Source organism: Apteryx mantelli, chromosome 16 (assembly GCF_036417845.1).
Source record: "Apteryx mantelli isolate bAptMan1 chromosome 16, bAptMan1.hap1, whole genome shotgun sequence".
In the NCBI taxonomy this organism is placed as follows: Eukaryota; Metazoa; Chordata; class Aves; order Apterygiformes; family Apterygidae; genus Apteryx; species Apteryx mantelli.
Genome location: NC_089993.1, coordinates 1,329,610 through 1,344,887, shown reverse-complemented (window position 1 = coordinate 1,344,887; position 15,278 = coordinate 1,329,610). Strand labels below are relative to the sequence as shown.

At 46.0% G+C, this 15,278-nt stretch overlaps 1 protein-coding gene across 1 annotated transcript; it reads left to right on the top strand.

Annotated features, from left to right (window-relative positions):
- The first annotated feature begins 772 nt into the window (after positions 1-772).
- ATP6V0C (ATPase H+ transporting V0 subunit c) lies at positions 773-13,520 on the top strand. Its single transcript, XM_067306616.1, has 3 exons — positions 773-1,216; positions 11,177-11,360; positions 12,687-13,520. Exons 1-3 carry the CDS (start codon positions 1,141-1,143, stop codon positions 12,889-12,891), a joined length of 465 nt encoding a protein of 154 aa, XP_067162717.1. The 5' UTR covers positions 773-1,140; the 3' UTR covers positions 12,892-13,520.
- The last annotated feature ends 1,758 nt before the right edge of the window (positions 13,521-15,278 follow it).

The window sequence follows — 15,278 nt, the reverse complement described above, 5'->3', positions numbered from 1 at the left end:
CATGGCATGGGGGACATGGCACGGGGACATGGGACATTGCACAAGGGACATGGCACAGGGGACATGCCACGGGGACATGCCACAGGGCACACAGGACATGGCACAGGGGACATGGGACATTGCACAAGGGACATGGCACGGGAGACATGCCACAGCAGATGTGGCACACAGGAAGCGCAGAGCACACGGGACACGGCACAGGGGTCATGGCACAGAACACACAGGACAACATGGCACGGGGACATGGCGCAGAGCGCGGGGGGCCGGGCCTGCCGCCCTGCCGCTCCCCGGCACGCAGCGCGGCCGCACAGGACCCCGCGGGCCCCTCCGCCCCGCGCCCCGCGCCCCGCCCCTCGCCCCGCCCCCGCTCCGCGGGGCAGCCCGGCGGCGCCGAGAGGCGGGGCCACCGCCGGTGCGGGGCGTGGTCTCGCCTTGGCCACGCCTCTTATGCTAATGACCGCTGAATCACGCTCGGAGTGCCGACGCTACCGCCAGCCCCGGAGGCAGGCGACTGAACCACCTCAGCGAGGGGAGGGGAGGACGCGAGCGTGGCTGAGCGCTCCGCGCGCCACACTGGGCATATGCAAGACGAAAACGCGCCACCGAGGATAACAGTCTTTGTGGGGGCGGGTAATTGTGGGGGTGGGCGGGGGGGCGTTTGGCTCTCCGGCCCCACCGGCTGCCCGTGCGTGGTAGCGCCCCAGAGGGAGGGACGGGAGAGCCGCCGGGCGGGGGCGGGGAGGGTCACGTGACCGCTCGGCCGCCGCCATTTTGTCTTGCGGTGGCTGGGTATTTAGAGCGCAGCGCCCGGGCTGGTAGCACACTCAGCCGGGAACAAGCTCTAGCAGTGCCGCTCCCCTGCTTGCGGCCAGCCCCCCCCCTTCCCCCCTGCCCAGTACCGGCCTCCACCCCGTCTCCCTCTCCTCCCTCCCCCTCTTCCCATCTCGGCTTCCGCCATTTTGTCGCCGAGCCGTGCCTGAGGAGGAGCCGAAGCCCCAAGGCAGGCGGCGGAGGGTCTTCCTTTCTCCCTCCTTTTTTTGTTTTTTTTTTTTTTTGTATTCTCCGCTTCCTCTAGCTGCGCGTAGCACAGAGCTCCCGTCCCCTCTTCCCCCCACCCCCTCAGCCCAGCACCTCACAGCCATGTCGTCGGCCAGCTCCCCCGAATACGCCTCCTTCTTCGCCGTGATGGGCGCTTCAGCTGCCATGGTCTTCAGCGGTGAGAAAACCTTCCTACTTGAGCTGCATCCCTTGGGGGGGGGGGCTGCGTGGGCTGCTGTGGGGCAGAATGGCTGCCTTGGCCACGGGGAGGGGAGCCGTGCCCTGGCCTCATCACCATTAATGGCAGGTGTCTCCCCTGCCACCCGACAGCGGAGGAATTTTCAGCTTCCGAGCTCCCTGTCGGGGCAGGGAGGAGCGGGCATAGTCTGGGTTGCTACATTGCGTTAGCACGGAGGAAGAGGCTCGTCCCTTGAGGGGCTTTGGGGAGGGGGGAGGGGTTCCCTTTCCTTAACTGAGGAAGCTGGTAGTGACAGCTGCTGGGTGCTCTGAATGGGGGGGTGTTGGTGCGGGAGTCGCCTAGAAAGGCTTTCTCAATGGTGGATCTTGATGGCTGGCCTGGATCTGGGCGTTGGGGGTGGAGGGGCTAGAAGCGGTCCCACCTCTTTGGCAGAAGGTGCCTGCAGGCGAGGCTGGGGCTTCCTCTTGGGTTGTGTGTCTGGGAGCGAGGCGCTGGGCCTCTCCTGCGTGGGGCAATGCAGGGCTCCTCCTGCAGCCGCCTCGCGGGGCGTGTCAGAGACCGGTGACCCGGTACCCCCCGGCCTAGCGCTCGGTCTGCGGGGGTGAGCTTGCGGCTGAGGCTGCCTGCCGTCCCCCGAGCCGGCTGCATCCTGCACTCCTGCCCCCTCCGCCGGGCGCCTCGGCTCTCTCAGCCTCCTGCCCATCGGCGCTCCTAGCCGCTGCATCCGGGCTACCGGGGGCGTTCGGGAGCCGCCGGTGCGCGGCGCGGAGGGGCGCGGGGGTGACGTCACCGCAGAGCGTGTCAGCCGGTGGAGGGGCCCCCGCCGGTCACGTGACTGCGGCGGCGGCCCGCCGCCGTCCCGGAGCATGGCCGCCGCAGGGGTCCTTCCAGCGGATGTGGAAAAAGACCCTGCAGTGATGATAACGGGCTGCTCCACGGAATGGCTAACTAGATAGCTGCACCCTCCCAGTGAAAGGATGACGGCCTGCAGGGAAGGAAATTCTCTTCGCTGGAGACTGAAGGCTCCTTTCAAGGAAAAAGGGCTAAGCTGGTACAGTTTGGTCAGTGGTCTCCCTGTTGCCCTTCAGATAACTGTGGCCATGTAATACGGCAGCTGGTAACTGTCTGACATGGGCTTATTAACACTGAATTGGCCATGCTTTTAGATCTAACTTGTCAGATACTAGATGGCCATCCTCAATGTCAAAAATTCAGTATAACCTAAAGCCCTAGTCCTTGCTCTCATAATGTATGTCTTATGCATGCGTTGTGATGAGTTCTAATATCTGCTGCTGTGTGTGACCTTCAGGGATTTCTTCAGTGCTTTCACTTAGCTATTTTGGTGGTAAGTCTGTGCCAGTCTTCCTTAAGATTAAGTTGCACAGTCTTTCCAGTTTCTCCAAAAAGATAGAGCTGATCTGATTCTGCCCTCTTTGGTCTGGGTGTAGCGCTCCCCCCCCCCCCCCCCCCCCCAGTAAATAGGGCAACAGCCTTTTTTAAACGTGACTGCTTTTACTCAGGTATGCAAGACCACTTTCTAGTAGGACTGAAACTTAAATATGCCAATTCATTTTGGGAGTGAAGCTAGCTTTAGAGAGCTTAATGTCATTAAAAGGAATAGATATGCTTCTGACAATTTTTTTTAAATGGAAGCTGCACCAAATATTAAAAAAGGTGAAACTTCTCTGATGGCAATTCATCTGCATCTTAAGTCATTGTGTAGTTAAACTTTGAGTGAATTGGGTTGTCCTACAGTATCACTCTCCCTACAGAGGAATGTTTATGTAGATATTCATAAATCCTGTTGTACACTAGAAAGACCATCATATGACCCCTAGTCTAAGACTCTTGTAGCCTGAGTAAACCCATTACTAAATGTTACTGTTTCTGCTGAGCATTTAGTGTTGCCTCATGGATCACAGTGTGCTGACTGTTCTGATTCTAAACAGTGGCTTGGAAGGCTTCACTTTTTTTAAATACAGGTATTACAGTAAGTAGGAAGAACTCAAGTCCTTTGAAGAGAAAATTAGCCCATGTATTTACCTGCATGCACATACACTGACCTGTTGTCTGTTCATCTGCTCTCTAGCTTAATTCCCAATTAAGGAGCCAAAACACTTGAGTTCTGAAGTGGCTGTAGCTTGAGTTGCACATGGCTGTTAACATGCTTGGCCTCTCTGATTATGCTGAAGTAGCCTCTGAGGTGGTAGCTAGGTTTCTAATGGTAGAATTGTGGGAGCTATTCTTGCTTGATCAGAATTTCAGATTGAACTGTATAAATTATATGGTAGATTAAAAACAACATCTGAGGGGAAACTGTCTAGCCTTGTTGGTGCTGGCAAAGTTGACTCTAGCTGCTTCATGCCAGGTATGTTCATGGCTTCCACCTTAGGGTGGAAAGGCCTGATTTGCTATACTTACTCTTGCTCAGTTTGTGCCAGTTAGTGGGATGCAGGCAATTTGCTGAGGGCAATTAGTGGCCTACTGGCTTGGAGTTCAAGTAATATACTCATGCTGGACAAGTAAGGAGTTTCTTGAAAACAGTATGTCAGGAATGCTGTAGAAGTCACCCTAGTCTATAAAACTATTTGACTTACCAGCCACTTGACCAGTGATGATAAAGGAGGAATACGTTAAGACCTAGTTACATTTGTGGGAAATGAAAAGAAATTGGATTGACAGATCCTTGCCTTTTGCAATACTAGTGATTAAGGTCTTAAATACTGAGCTTTCTTAAGGAAATTGTTCTTCAGTTATTTGTGCAAAATTGAACTTGGGAGCAAAACAATAGAATTGTATGGCCTTTTAAACACTTTTTTGATGTCTAAGTCTCTTTCTATGAAAGCCTAACAGTGGGGGATACAAAGTTGAGTCAGCATTTTAGTAAGAATTCATAGCATTACTTGGCACCTCTAAAGTAGAACTGAAGTGTTTTCTAGAAACTGTAGGTTTCATATTGTGTTGTGGGACTGCAAATTAAATGAGGAGGCTTTGAATTGGGTAACTCAAAATGAGCAATTGCTTATATGCTGTATTGATGAAGATCTGGTAGCTATCATATCACTGTTGGTACGTGACTGGTTCTTGATGTGGAATCTTGGTGACAGATGATCATAATGCTAGCAGATCTGATCCATCAAGTTAAACTCTTAGGGCCCTAACACATATGAAGAGTACAGTCACTGACCAAATTGAAATAGATATAGATACTGCTACTTCAGAATTAATTTCTTAATTCTGAATGCTACTGAACTACTTTTCTAATGAAATATCTCAAAAGATCTTTAAGGCAGTGCTGCAGAGGTGTCAATATGGGATAAACTAACACTTGCAGTGCCATACAGCTTTCCTAATTGGGATGCAGCCCTACAGCATGTTCTGATGTTAATTGAACATTAATTGTTGAAGCAAACTGAATTAGAATCAAGGAGCTTAGAAGTCAGCCTGGATAAGCAGTGTAAAACTACCTAAAAATGTCCTAGATCAGTGTTAATTAGTGCAGTAATCATGTCTGACTCATGCTGTATCTAAAGATCAGATTCTTGTGGCACTTGTATTTCAGAGACCTGTTTCTACTAAACATGTTCAAGTTCTATACTGTCCAGGCTAGTTTGATGTGAAAACAAGCAACTTTATGCAGTCCTGTTTGGTGTTTGAACATTAACTGCTGATAGTAAACAGATAGCAAAACTTGTTCTGGTCAGCTAGTACTGATGGCAGCTAGAAAGACTACAGCAGGCTCCTGTGACCTTGGCATCTTCAAACCTGCTTACTCATTGGTGATTACAACCTGTTCTGATGGCTAAGGTTCCTTTATTTCCTATGTGTAAAACATGTGGTTGGCTCAGTGTCAGATGCTGTTGAGTGATCAAATTATACAAGTGTTTCCATGTGACTTGTGTGCCAGAGATGGAAAAGCATGGTATTGGGCAAAGCTGTCTGATTTGGTGCTTGCTGGTTTTTTTGTTTTTTTTCCATAGAAAAGCATGGTGTCTCAGGCTTACCCTGCTGTTGCCTTCACATTTTTATATAGAGTTTTAGACATGCATTGGGTGGGGGACACATGATGTTCAGTGCCTTTGATACTGCTACAGTATCAAGCAGCTGAAAGATCGCTAATGAAGAGAACTCTAGCCAACAGTTTTAAGACTAGTTCTGTGCCCTACTTCTCATTGTTGCTGCAGAGCTAATAAAAATAATGCTTTTTAGTGTCAACTAGGGCCACAGATACTGTAGCAGCTGGTTAGCTGTTAAGTGACCTCCATGGTGAACTTGCTGGCTCAGAACATCTAGCTTGATGCAGCTGACTGAACCCCACACAGTCCAATTCTGGAAAATATCATTTCTATAAACAATTTGTGCACTTGAAGGCAAATTAAGCCTATGCTTCCTGAAACGTTGCTGTTCCTTGAGTCTCCTCCGGGGGAAGGGGGCTGCTGACTTCTCAGGGAAGACCTATAGACCTCATCTGAAGAGAAGCCTGCAGATTCCTTAGCTGTAACTTGGGGGGGGGGGGGGGGAAATGAAGTTGCAGAGTAAAGTGCAACTTAAGATGCCATCTTCTGTTCTGCAGTCACTAGAGAATACTTCAAAGGCAGTGTGGTATGAGCAGGAGTAGTTGCACAGGAAAAAACTTGATGTATCAGAACTTGGAACTGCCAAACTCTGAAGTAGAGAGACTAGCATAAACCATCTCTTACTGCAAGCAGGTAAAATATTGGACTCAAGACAGAAGTATTGTAACAGAAGTAAGCCAGGTAAGCAGTATTTCTACAGCTTAGATAAATTAAGGGAAGACATCTAAATAAGGGCATCCTTTCCACTCAGTAAATACCAGTGCTTGGAACATCTGAAATCCAGATTCAGCATCAAAATAGATACAGTCTTAACCATTGGCTCTGCAAAACCTGTCTGAAGCAGACAGTTTATGCTGCTGCTTGTACTGTGGCTGACTTCCAGATATGCCTAATAGGACTCCTGTCTCACCCTGAAGTCATTGTGGACTACAAAGTTTGCAGGTACTAACCATTACTCTGGGAACATTCAGGGCAGCAGCAAAGATGAACACAAGCTGCCTCAGGACCTCTAATCATACTTGCTTTTTTCTTCTTCCTAAGACTAGTCTGCTCCATCTACCCAGAGCCTAACTGGTTTTAACCAGTGGTTGCAAGCCTAAAAAACTGTCTTCAGTCTGATCAAACTAATACATGATACTTGAGACACATGGCTCCACAGAAGTGCATGCTTCCACCTGCTCAGCTGTCATCACAAAATATGAGGCATAACCTGCTGAGCTTGCTGTACTTCCTTCAAAAAGTGAAACTTGTGAGTGCAAGGTCTCAAGCCAGGCTAGTCTGGCTGCACAAGTGAGTCCATTGGATGCACTGTAAGATGACCTTGGCTTTCCTATGCTTCAGAAATGAGGCCTCTTACTAGCAGAAGTCATTTGCAGGTGGTGTAGGCTCTTTTTAGGCCAACTGGATGAAAGTGGCTCCTGCAACACTCTAATAACTACCCTGCTAGTCAGTGTCTGGAACACAGTGGTCCACCCAGTATGAGAAATGGGTTACCTTTAAGATTGCAGGGCAGTCTGTGATAAAGGAGGGTCAATAGCAAGCTAATGGACTTGACTTGTATGTTCCTGGACCTGTATGCCTTACTGCTGGCTTAAGAGCAAGCCTGTACTCTGATATAATGTGTAGTCCTTACCACCCTTTGCAACACAGCATCTGAAGCCAACACTTTTGCAAACTAGAATACCTACAAGTCAGTGGTTTCAAGCTGCTTGAACTAGTAACTCCTATATTTTTTCAGACCACCACTTGTACAGCATAACCATGAGGACCTGGCAGACTCTCAGTTCTCAGATTCACTGAACAAGAGTAAATTGCCTGTTAGCCTTGCTGACTTTTCTTAATGCTGTGACCTGAAAGTGCTAGGCTTGCCTGAAGTCTCCACACTCTCTAAAGTTAGGCACAGTATATTCTTCTTCCTTAACCCTACAAAAGGTGACTCACTAAAGAACTGAAAAGCATATAACTTCCTGTAGAGTGGCTTATCTGTTTACTTTCAACTGTTACCAGTGGGGGGCTAGCTAAAGTTTTCAGTCAGTGTGTTTTGAATTTTCATAGGCGCCAGATATTATTCCACTGATGTGGTTATCTTTTATATGGTGATGCAGCTGTACACAGCAACAGGGTTTTATGAGTTATCCATGTGTGTTCTTACTGTAATCTGAGGTATAGCTGAGTTCATGTTAAATTTGTTGGCAGGAGAGTCTTTAGAACATCAGTGGGAAGAAGCCTGTTTCCTTGAAAATGCCCAAGTTCTTGGCATGGCAAAGCGAGAAGTGTACTTGACCTGGGTACAACTTCTATCAGAGCTCTCCAGCAGTTTAAGAACAAAGCCTAGCAGATCTTCAGGTGAACTAGTGCCTGCTGTTCAGTTCAAGGGAAGCCTGCTTCTTACTGTAGAGGGCAGCCCATTTGATACAGGATTAATCAAGGCTCCAGATGCAAGTCCTCATCCAAAACGTAGTGTTTCAGACTTCTGCTATGATAGTAACTCATGATATAGTAATAAAAGCCAAGCTTTCCAGTGATAACTCATTTGCTAATGCAAGGAAATAGTTGTTAGTATTCTGGAACTCTCTCCTTCGTCATTGCTCCTGTTTCTCACCACAGTTAAGTAGGCTTTCCCCACAGCAATGACTTGCTCTGGATGGACTGAATGCTGCTGGAGTGTGCTTGACGCTCTGAACCTGAACCTCTGATATTCTTAGGCTAAGCATGTCTGGATGTATTGCAACAGCTGAGGCTGTAGGAAGTTGTATCTATGTAAATACTTCTTTGACTTGAAGGCTATTGATAATGTAGTCACTGTCTAGCAGCTGCAGTCTTGGTGTGTAACAATAAGTATGACTCTTGTTCCATTCTTCAGTCTTCCATATACATCTCTTCAAACCCTCTTCACTGAGAAGGCTTCAGAAGCCATATCCTTATCTTCTAACTCAAAGGTATCCTAAATCTAGGATATGTATGAAGTACTGTGCTTCAAACATTCACAGCTGTCAAGAGGTACATGACAATTGACCTGAGTGCTAAGTGACCCACGGCTGAAGAGCCATGGCATTTGATAGCTGTGTCCTGGTAGGAGATGGATATAGCCTCTGCCACCTGGAATACAGTATTGTAGTATTGCCAAAGGTGCAGGGAGCATTTTTCAGTTTAGTGAAGTGCAACAGAACCAGCTGTCCTGTAGGAGATGCGGCTACAGGAGACTCCAATGTAAGCCTGCTGATCAGGTTGCTGATATAAGACTTCATTGGGGACAGATGTGCCAAGCCCTACTGAGGCTGTACTTACAGGGCCTGTGACTTCCCCCTCCTCCCCTCACCCCTGGTAGTCTGACAGCTCTTCAGAGCTATCTAAAAAGTGCAGAGTATGACAACTAGCTGCCACAGAGTCTGCGTAGACTAAAGGTTTGGCTAGATAGCTTAACAAATTAAGGTATAAGTTTTTGTCTGTGCCCTAGATTAGGTCAACTGAGAATTCATAAACTTGCTCTGATCTTCCCCCTTCCCAAAAGCTTAAGCAGACTGGCTTTCTGTAAGCGGTATTACAAAATCAGCTTCTGTAATTCATCACCGTGTTAATTGCAACATGTTTAAGTAACTTCAGGCTTGGAGGAACTACTGACTGATCTAGTCTTAAACAGTGAACTTCCCTTCCCTCACAAGCCTCTGCTTTCCTGCAGAGGATTGAAAAAATTCCATACAAAAGAAATGGCTTCTGTGAAATGCTCTGGCCAGTCTAGAAGTAGGTAGTCTGAATCTTGATTCCACATACTTAGTGTCTCTGAAAGATGCTTCAACCAGAAGAGAAAGCTCCTAATTCAAGTTAGATGTAGGGTAACTTCTATCTTCCTAGACCTCCCAAGAGATAGGCACTTCACTACTGCCACTGGTTTTGCTGGGTTAAGACTGCACTGGTTTCCAGGCTCATAGCTTAAATCTCCAGGTGAAATCTGTTTGCTGCTCTTGGTTCTGACTTCTTAGTAAACTAGACCATTAATAGATGTAGTAAAGAGTTGTTCAGTGTGATTTAAAACTGAGGCTGTTCTGTCTCTGATCAGGATCTTCCCTGGAAGAGAACCAGACTGCAGGAGGTTCCAGAGCTGTGCTAATACAGAACCAATCTGTAGTTGATTGAGACTTTCCCTTCAGGCTAGTATAACTAAAACTAAACTTCCTTCTGACACAGTCTTGTGTTAGTGCCATGCGGTTACATTTACTAATCTTCAGAAGACTTAATGCAAAGCCAGGAGGACCACTACTCAGCTCTTGACTGCTTGAGAGTAGACTCTGTGTAGATGATGAATGTGAAGTGGGAAACCATATATCATAAACCCCATGAATACCTTCCGGCAACTCTTCTGATCAAGCTGCACCATTCCACACTTGGATACTAGTGTAAGAGGAACAGAAAATCCTCACTGTGGACCGAGCAGTTCTCCCTTTTAGAAGGGAGTGTAGAAACTTATTTTTTAAAAATGGGCTGAACAAACTCAAGTATAACAAGTCTCTGAACATTAAAGTGATTTGAAATCCTTATCGTTTTGGCTACTTCCCAATAGCCTCTTAGAGCAGGCAAGAGCAGTTTCATGCGAGTTAAACAGAACTGTTGCCTTTGAATATCAACCTGATGGTGCCAGAAAAGGAGGTTCCCCTTCCAAATAGCTGGGTTATGCTGTTTCAAGTAATTAGCCCTGGATGGCTGCTAACCTGCATGTTATCTCTTCAACAGCAATGAGTGCAGTCCCAAGTTTCAGCCCACCCAGCTGGGGACTGTCCAGTTACAGGGCTCTTAACTTACTCCAGGATAAGTTTGAAAGGACAGTGGGTCTTTCCAAGTACTTCAGAATCAAAGCATGAATCATTCATTGCAGCTTTTGTGAGACTAATTTAAGTTTTCAAGGCAGAAAATACTTGTGGGATGGAACTACAGGTCTCTTAAATCCAGCAGCTCTCACTTAGAGATAAGCCTGTGTTCTAGTTTGCAAACCAGGCTTTGAATTCATGGCTTAGTCTCTGCATGCTCAGGTGATGCATCTGGGTAGGTGATCGTATACTTCAGTGAACTTTAGGAGCAAGGTTGTTGTATAGCTTGTAGATTAGAGGACTACCCTTAACTCTGGTTCCAGTAGTTGGATTATCAAGTGTTTGGACTTGAATCCTTCACAAGTAGGGATGTTGCCTAACGGTGTCCTTTCACCAAAGAATGAAGTGCAGCAATAGTATGCACATTCACTGCTATCTCAGTATGTTTGATACAGCTGAAACTGTATACTTCACCTCAGTCCAAACCATGGGCCAGGTAGGCTTTGTGATGAAAGACTTGTGAAGGATGCTGATGGGAGACAATTTGTTAAGCATGGGTACATTCAAGAACTTGGCACAAGTGGCTTAAATAAGTTCACTGACTGTAAGAAACTTAGCTTTCAGTCACGTTACATCCTGCTGCAGCAGCAAAGCATGTCCTGCTGCATTTCCTCCATAATTCAGCTGAACAGAGCCTCTCCAGTGTGGGCTTCCCAAGGACATGAACTCTAAAGTAACAAGGTCAAGTTTAGATGCTAAGCCCTGGTCCCTATGAAGGGAATGGATCTCTGTACTGGACCACATTCCCTGACATGAAGCTAGGTTGGAGAAAGTGTTTTATCACAGATACCAGAACAGCACCCTCTTATCTAGCTTCAGTCTAGAACTATGGACAAGTCACTTCCCATCTGTTGGGGGGGGAGGTATTTTTGGCAGACAAATCAAGTAGTCAAGTGACCACATTAGACTTGCACAATTCTTCCCTGTGCTGACTCAACAGTTCTAATACTGCAATCTGTGGTGTTTGGGGACATGTTTAACATGATGATTTTCTCTTCCAGCCTTGGGAGCTGCTTATGGAACAGCAAAGAGTGGCACAGGTATTGCAGCCATGTCCGTCATGAGGCCTGAGCTGATCATGAAGTCAATCATCCCTGTTGTCATGGCGGGTATTATAGCCATCTATGGCCTGGTAGTGGCAGTCCTCATTGCCAATGGCCTCTCATCTTCTATCACACTATTCAAGTAAGTTTGTGCTACACCTATTGTTTTTGTCCAAGGTTGTCTTAATCATTACTTTGTTTCCAAACGGGTGTATGTCACCTAAACAAGACCGCAAGCAAGACTGGCAGCGCAGTTCAGTGTAAATGCTAAATGATCCTAACCAGGGCTTCAGAGTTTGGCCTGGATTTCAAATGTCCTGCCTAATACCTTAGCTTCAGTGGTAGGGTTGCTGACTAGTTTACCATATTAGCTAACAAATCGGACCTCCCATTGCTAGAGGTAGTGCAGTAGTTTATAATTTGGAAGAAACAGTGTTCAGACAGTCCTAGAATAGGAAGCTAAGGTTGTTTCATGGAGCCAGACTAGACCTGGAATATACAGGTCTTTCAAGGAGTTAATCAGACTGTCTAAATAGTTCAGCTGTTGCCTGGGAGATGAATGTGAATAATTAATATTGCTCACTTCTTTACATGCTGGTAAGCCAATCCTCAAGCTATACATGGTGCTTCTACACCTGCTACAGTCTGACACTTAAGCTGCCTTTGGCTTTTGAGAATAGCTGGAAGAAGCTTGAGCCTTGTCAGAATAACACAAGGCCTCTGAGATGTCTAACAGAATAGACACCTGCGTCATGGTGCAAGCTATAGCTCATGCGCCTTAGGTTTGGCCTAATCATATTCAGCCTTGATCTCAGAAACGACAGGTTCAAATGTTCCTTCTCGGTTACCAGATGGTCAAATACTGGTAGGGACTGCTCCTCAGGAACCCCAGTCTGGAAAACCAGACTGTTCACTGACTGACATGAGTGTGTCAGGTTCATGTGCAGCTTTCCTGCTTTGCAGTGCAAGAGGCTCCAGATGCCAGATGTGCTATGATATAGTAAGGTTGCTAAAGGTAGGAAACAAACAGCTGTTAATAGACTATACAGCACAGTGGGATAGGCATTACTGTGAATGGTAGCCCACGTGGCTGGAATAAGTACAGCTCTGGCAGCATGCTAAGCCTGGTGCTGGCCAAAGCAACTACAGGCAGGCCAGGTGGCCATGCAAACTTGTAGGCCCGATAACCAAGCTTAGTTTACATGGCATACTTGAACATCAACTGATCAAGATCTTGCATAGCTCCTGATTCTTGAAGTATGTGCTTCTTGAGACATCTAGCTTCAGTACTTAATGAGATATGCTCTGCTTGCTTAAGAGTATGGAAGCTGTTGCTGCAGGAAAGAGGCTTCCTTTAAATGTTGTTAATCCTTAAATTCACTTTGGGGAGAGCAAAGAAGTGCCTGAAGTTAAAGGGTTGGGTTTCCTGTTGCTTGCCACTGAAACTTTTCTCATCTCTGTCTTACAGGAGCTTTCTTTACCTGGGTGCTGGCTTGAGTGTGGGCCTCAGTGGTCTGGCTGCTGGCTTTGCCATTGGCATTGTGGGTGATGCAGGTGTACGGGGAACAGCACAGCAGCCCCGGTTATTTGTGGGCATGATCCTGATTTTGATCTTCGCTGAAGTTTTGGGTCTCTATGGCCTCATTGTTGCCCTTATCCTCTCTACAAAGTAAATGTCACAGTATGATGTAAAGAGATAAAACAAATCCACATTTAAAAAAAGCTCCAGAATGAAAATGGTCTCTCCAATGTGTACAGTTGTCCCAATTTGGTAGTTGATATCTTGTAAATGCGCAATGTATGTTAGTGACTTGTCTGTCCTGTGTGTACTTCAATATTAAATTGGATGGGCTGCTCCAAGCCTGCTGCATGGCTTGGGGTGGCCTGTGTGCAATTTTCCACCCATTTGCTGTTAGTACTTTATGTATAAATATGAACTAGACGTGTAATTTTTTCTCTTCACTGGATGTTTATTTATAAAAGACTTGACATGTTCATACATCTATGGAGCAAGGATTTTCAATTTCCCATGCTATATATATTAATCTTATATATAGGTAGATTATTACACTGTGGGGTCAATTGTAAGTGCAGAGAATTCCTTGGATGTAACTTTGATTCTAAAGATTGCTGTAGTGTCCTGGTATTGGAGTATGAGAATTGTTTGTGTTATATTACAGCAATTATCAGAAACACTCCTGTGTTTCCAGTAGTAAAAGCGTATGCTCCGGCATCAAAGTCGTGCACCCAGTGTTGGGTTACAAAGTTATACAATGTTTCTGAATAAAACTTCCTCACTACATTGCTGTAACAGACTCCTGTGGCTTAATTTAATGCATTTGACAGGTCTCTTGCTGCTCCTTAGGAAGGGGAAAAGGTTCCCTTAAGGGGAGGTAGATTCTTGAAGTAACTGAGCACTGAGTAGAAGAGGAGTCCTGTGTTGTAATCAAAGGCTAAAGCGACCTTTCTCCTGGGCAAAGAACAATGGTGCTTCCAACTGCTGCCTGTGAGGAACAGTCACAGTGACTAATAGCAGTGCTACTGATGCTCAGCTACAACCTGACAAAGCAGTATCTCTTCACTACGTGTCACGTGCTAATTCTGTGTAGTAGGCTGTGCAGAGTGCTCTGATCAGACATGAGGTCAGGGAGCAAAGATGCAGGCTTCAGCATGTGACAAGGAATAGAAGCTGCCAGAGGCCTTTTGGGCAGCTTGTTCTTCTTGTGCAAAAACTTAGATGGTTGGAGAGCTACGGTGTTAGCGATGATTACCTCTAAAGTGCCTGAATAACAGTCTCATCAGTGAAGATAAGTTCACTCAAGAACTCATCTTTTAACTAATCAGCTTGTAAGTTGGGGAAAATTCCACCTGAAAAGTTCTGCTGTTACAGCTACATAAAGCTGAAGCAACCTTCTCTTGGACTTAAATGTCACAAAGTAATGCTGGAGCTTGTACAGCAAATACATGTCAAGAACCCTGCATGTGGAATTTGTTCCAAACTAGCTTCAGGAAGCTCTTACAATGTACATCACCTTCATCATGCGATTTGGAGAACAAGTGAAGCATTTCTTGTTCAAGCTGAAACTTGACTATTATACTTGGACAGCTGGTACTTGTAATGCCTTGGTGATCAAGTTAAGCTGAGGAATCTGGAATGATCTGTCACAACCCCTCTATTGTCAGCCTTTTTGAGAGTGTAGGTGTGGCAGTGGTGTTGTAGATGTGATGTATCAATATAATGTATATACCTGTGCAGAAAATGGGTCAAATATATACATTGTAAAGACCTGTGGCCAAAGCCCTGGGAGTGTAATTGAAGCAATAACAGCTGCAGCATCAACCTGGCAGAAGCATATGCACCTTCCAGCTAACTGGTCTCCAGACTAGGGATCACTCAGTAGACTGTTATATGAGCAAATAGTCCTACTAGCTTGAGTTTTCATCGCAGCTTCCATGAAGGTGTAGTTTTATCAATGGGTTCATTCTTTTTTCTAAAAGCTGATCGGCCTGAATTCATTTAACAGACTATCAGCTGTTTGGCTTTGCAGTGGGGGTACCCTACTGATCTTATGTTTTGGAATGACTTCAGAGCACTCTCAGCAGTGGTGATGGTAGTGCTCTGGGTGTACAGAGGCATAAATTGGTATATAGAAAATGCTGGATGTCTGCTGAAGCATCAGATGGGGCAGAGGAAAGTTTCTCTAAAGCTTGCTGATTTGAATCATTTTGAACTTTCTTGAGCAAAAGTGATAGAGTCTTATCCTCAAAACTACATTTAACCAGGTGGTCATAAATACTTATGGAAACTATAGTGTAATTCTCTCAGCAATGTTCGCAATGAGTGTCTTCCCACAACTGTTGCAAAGCTTGCAGCCAGGGTGGGTGAATTAGAATTTCAGGCTCTTTCCTGAAAGCATACTACATGTAATTCTATTTTGCAGATGTGGTCAGAAGAATTGTATTTTGATTGTGTAGCAGGATAGGAGGAGGCCTGGCTGGGGTTGTGAATATGTTTGTAAGATCTGTTTTTTACATTCTTTAGGGGGAATCTACTGTCAGC

Coding starts and splice junctions, on each gene's coding strand:
- ATP6V0C (XM_067306616.1), top strand. CDS start 1,141: ATGTCGTCGGCCAGCTCCCCCGAATACGCCTCCTTCTTCGCCGTGATG. Junction 1,217..11,176: donor AGCTGCCATGGTCTTCAGCG/GTGAGAAAACCT, acceptor TTTCTCTTCCAG/CCTTGGGAGCTGCTTATGGA. Junction 11,361..12,686: donor TCTTCTATCACACTATTCAA/GTAAGTTTGTGC, acceptor TCTGTCTTACAG/GAGCTTTCTTTACCTGGGTG.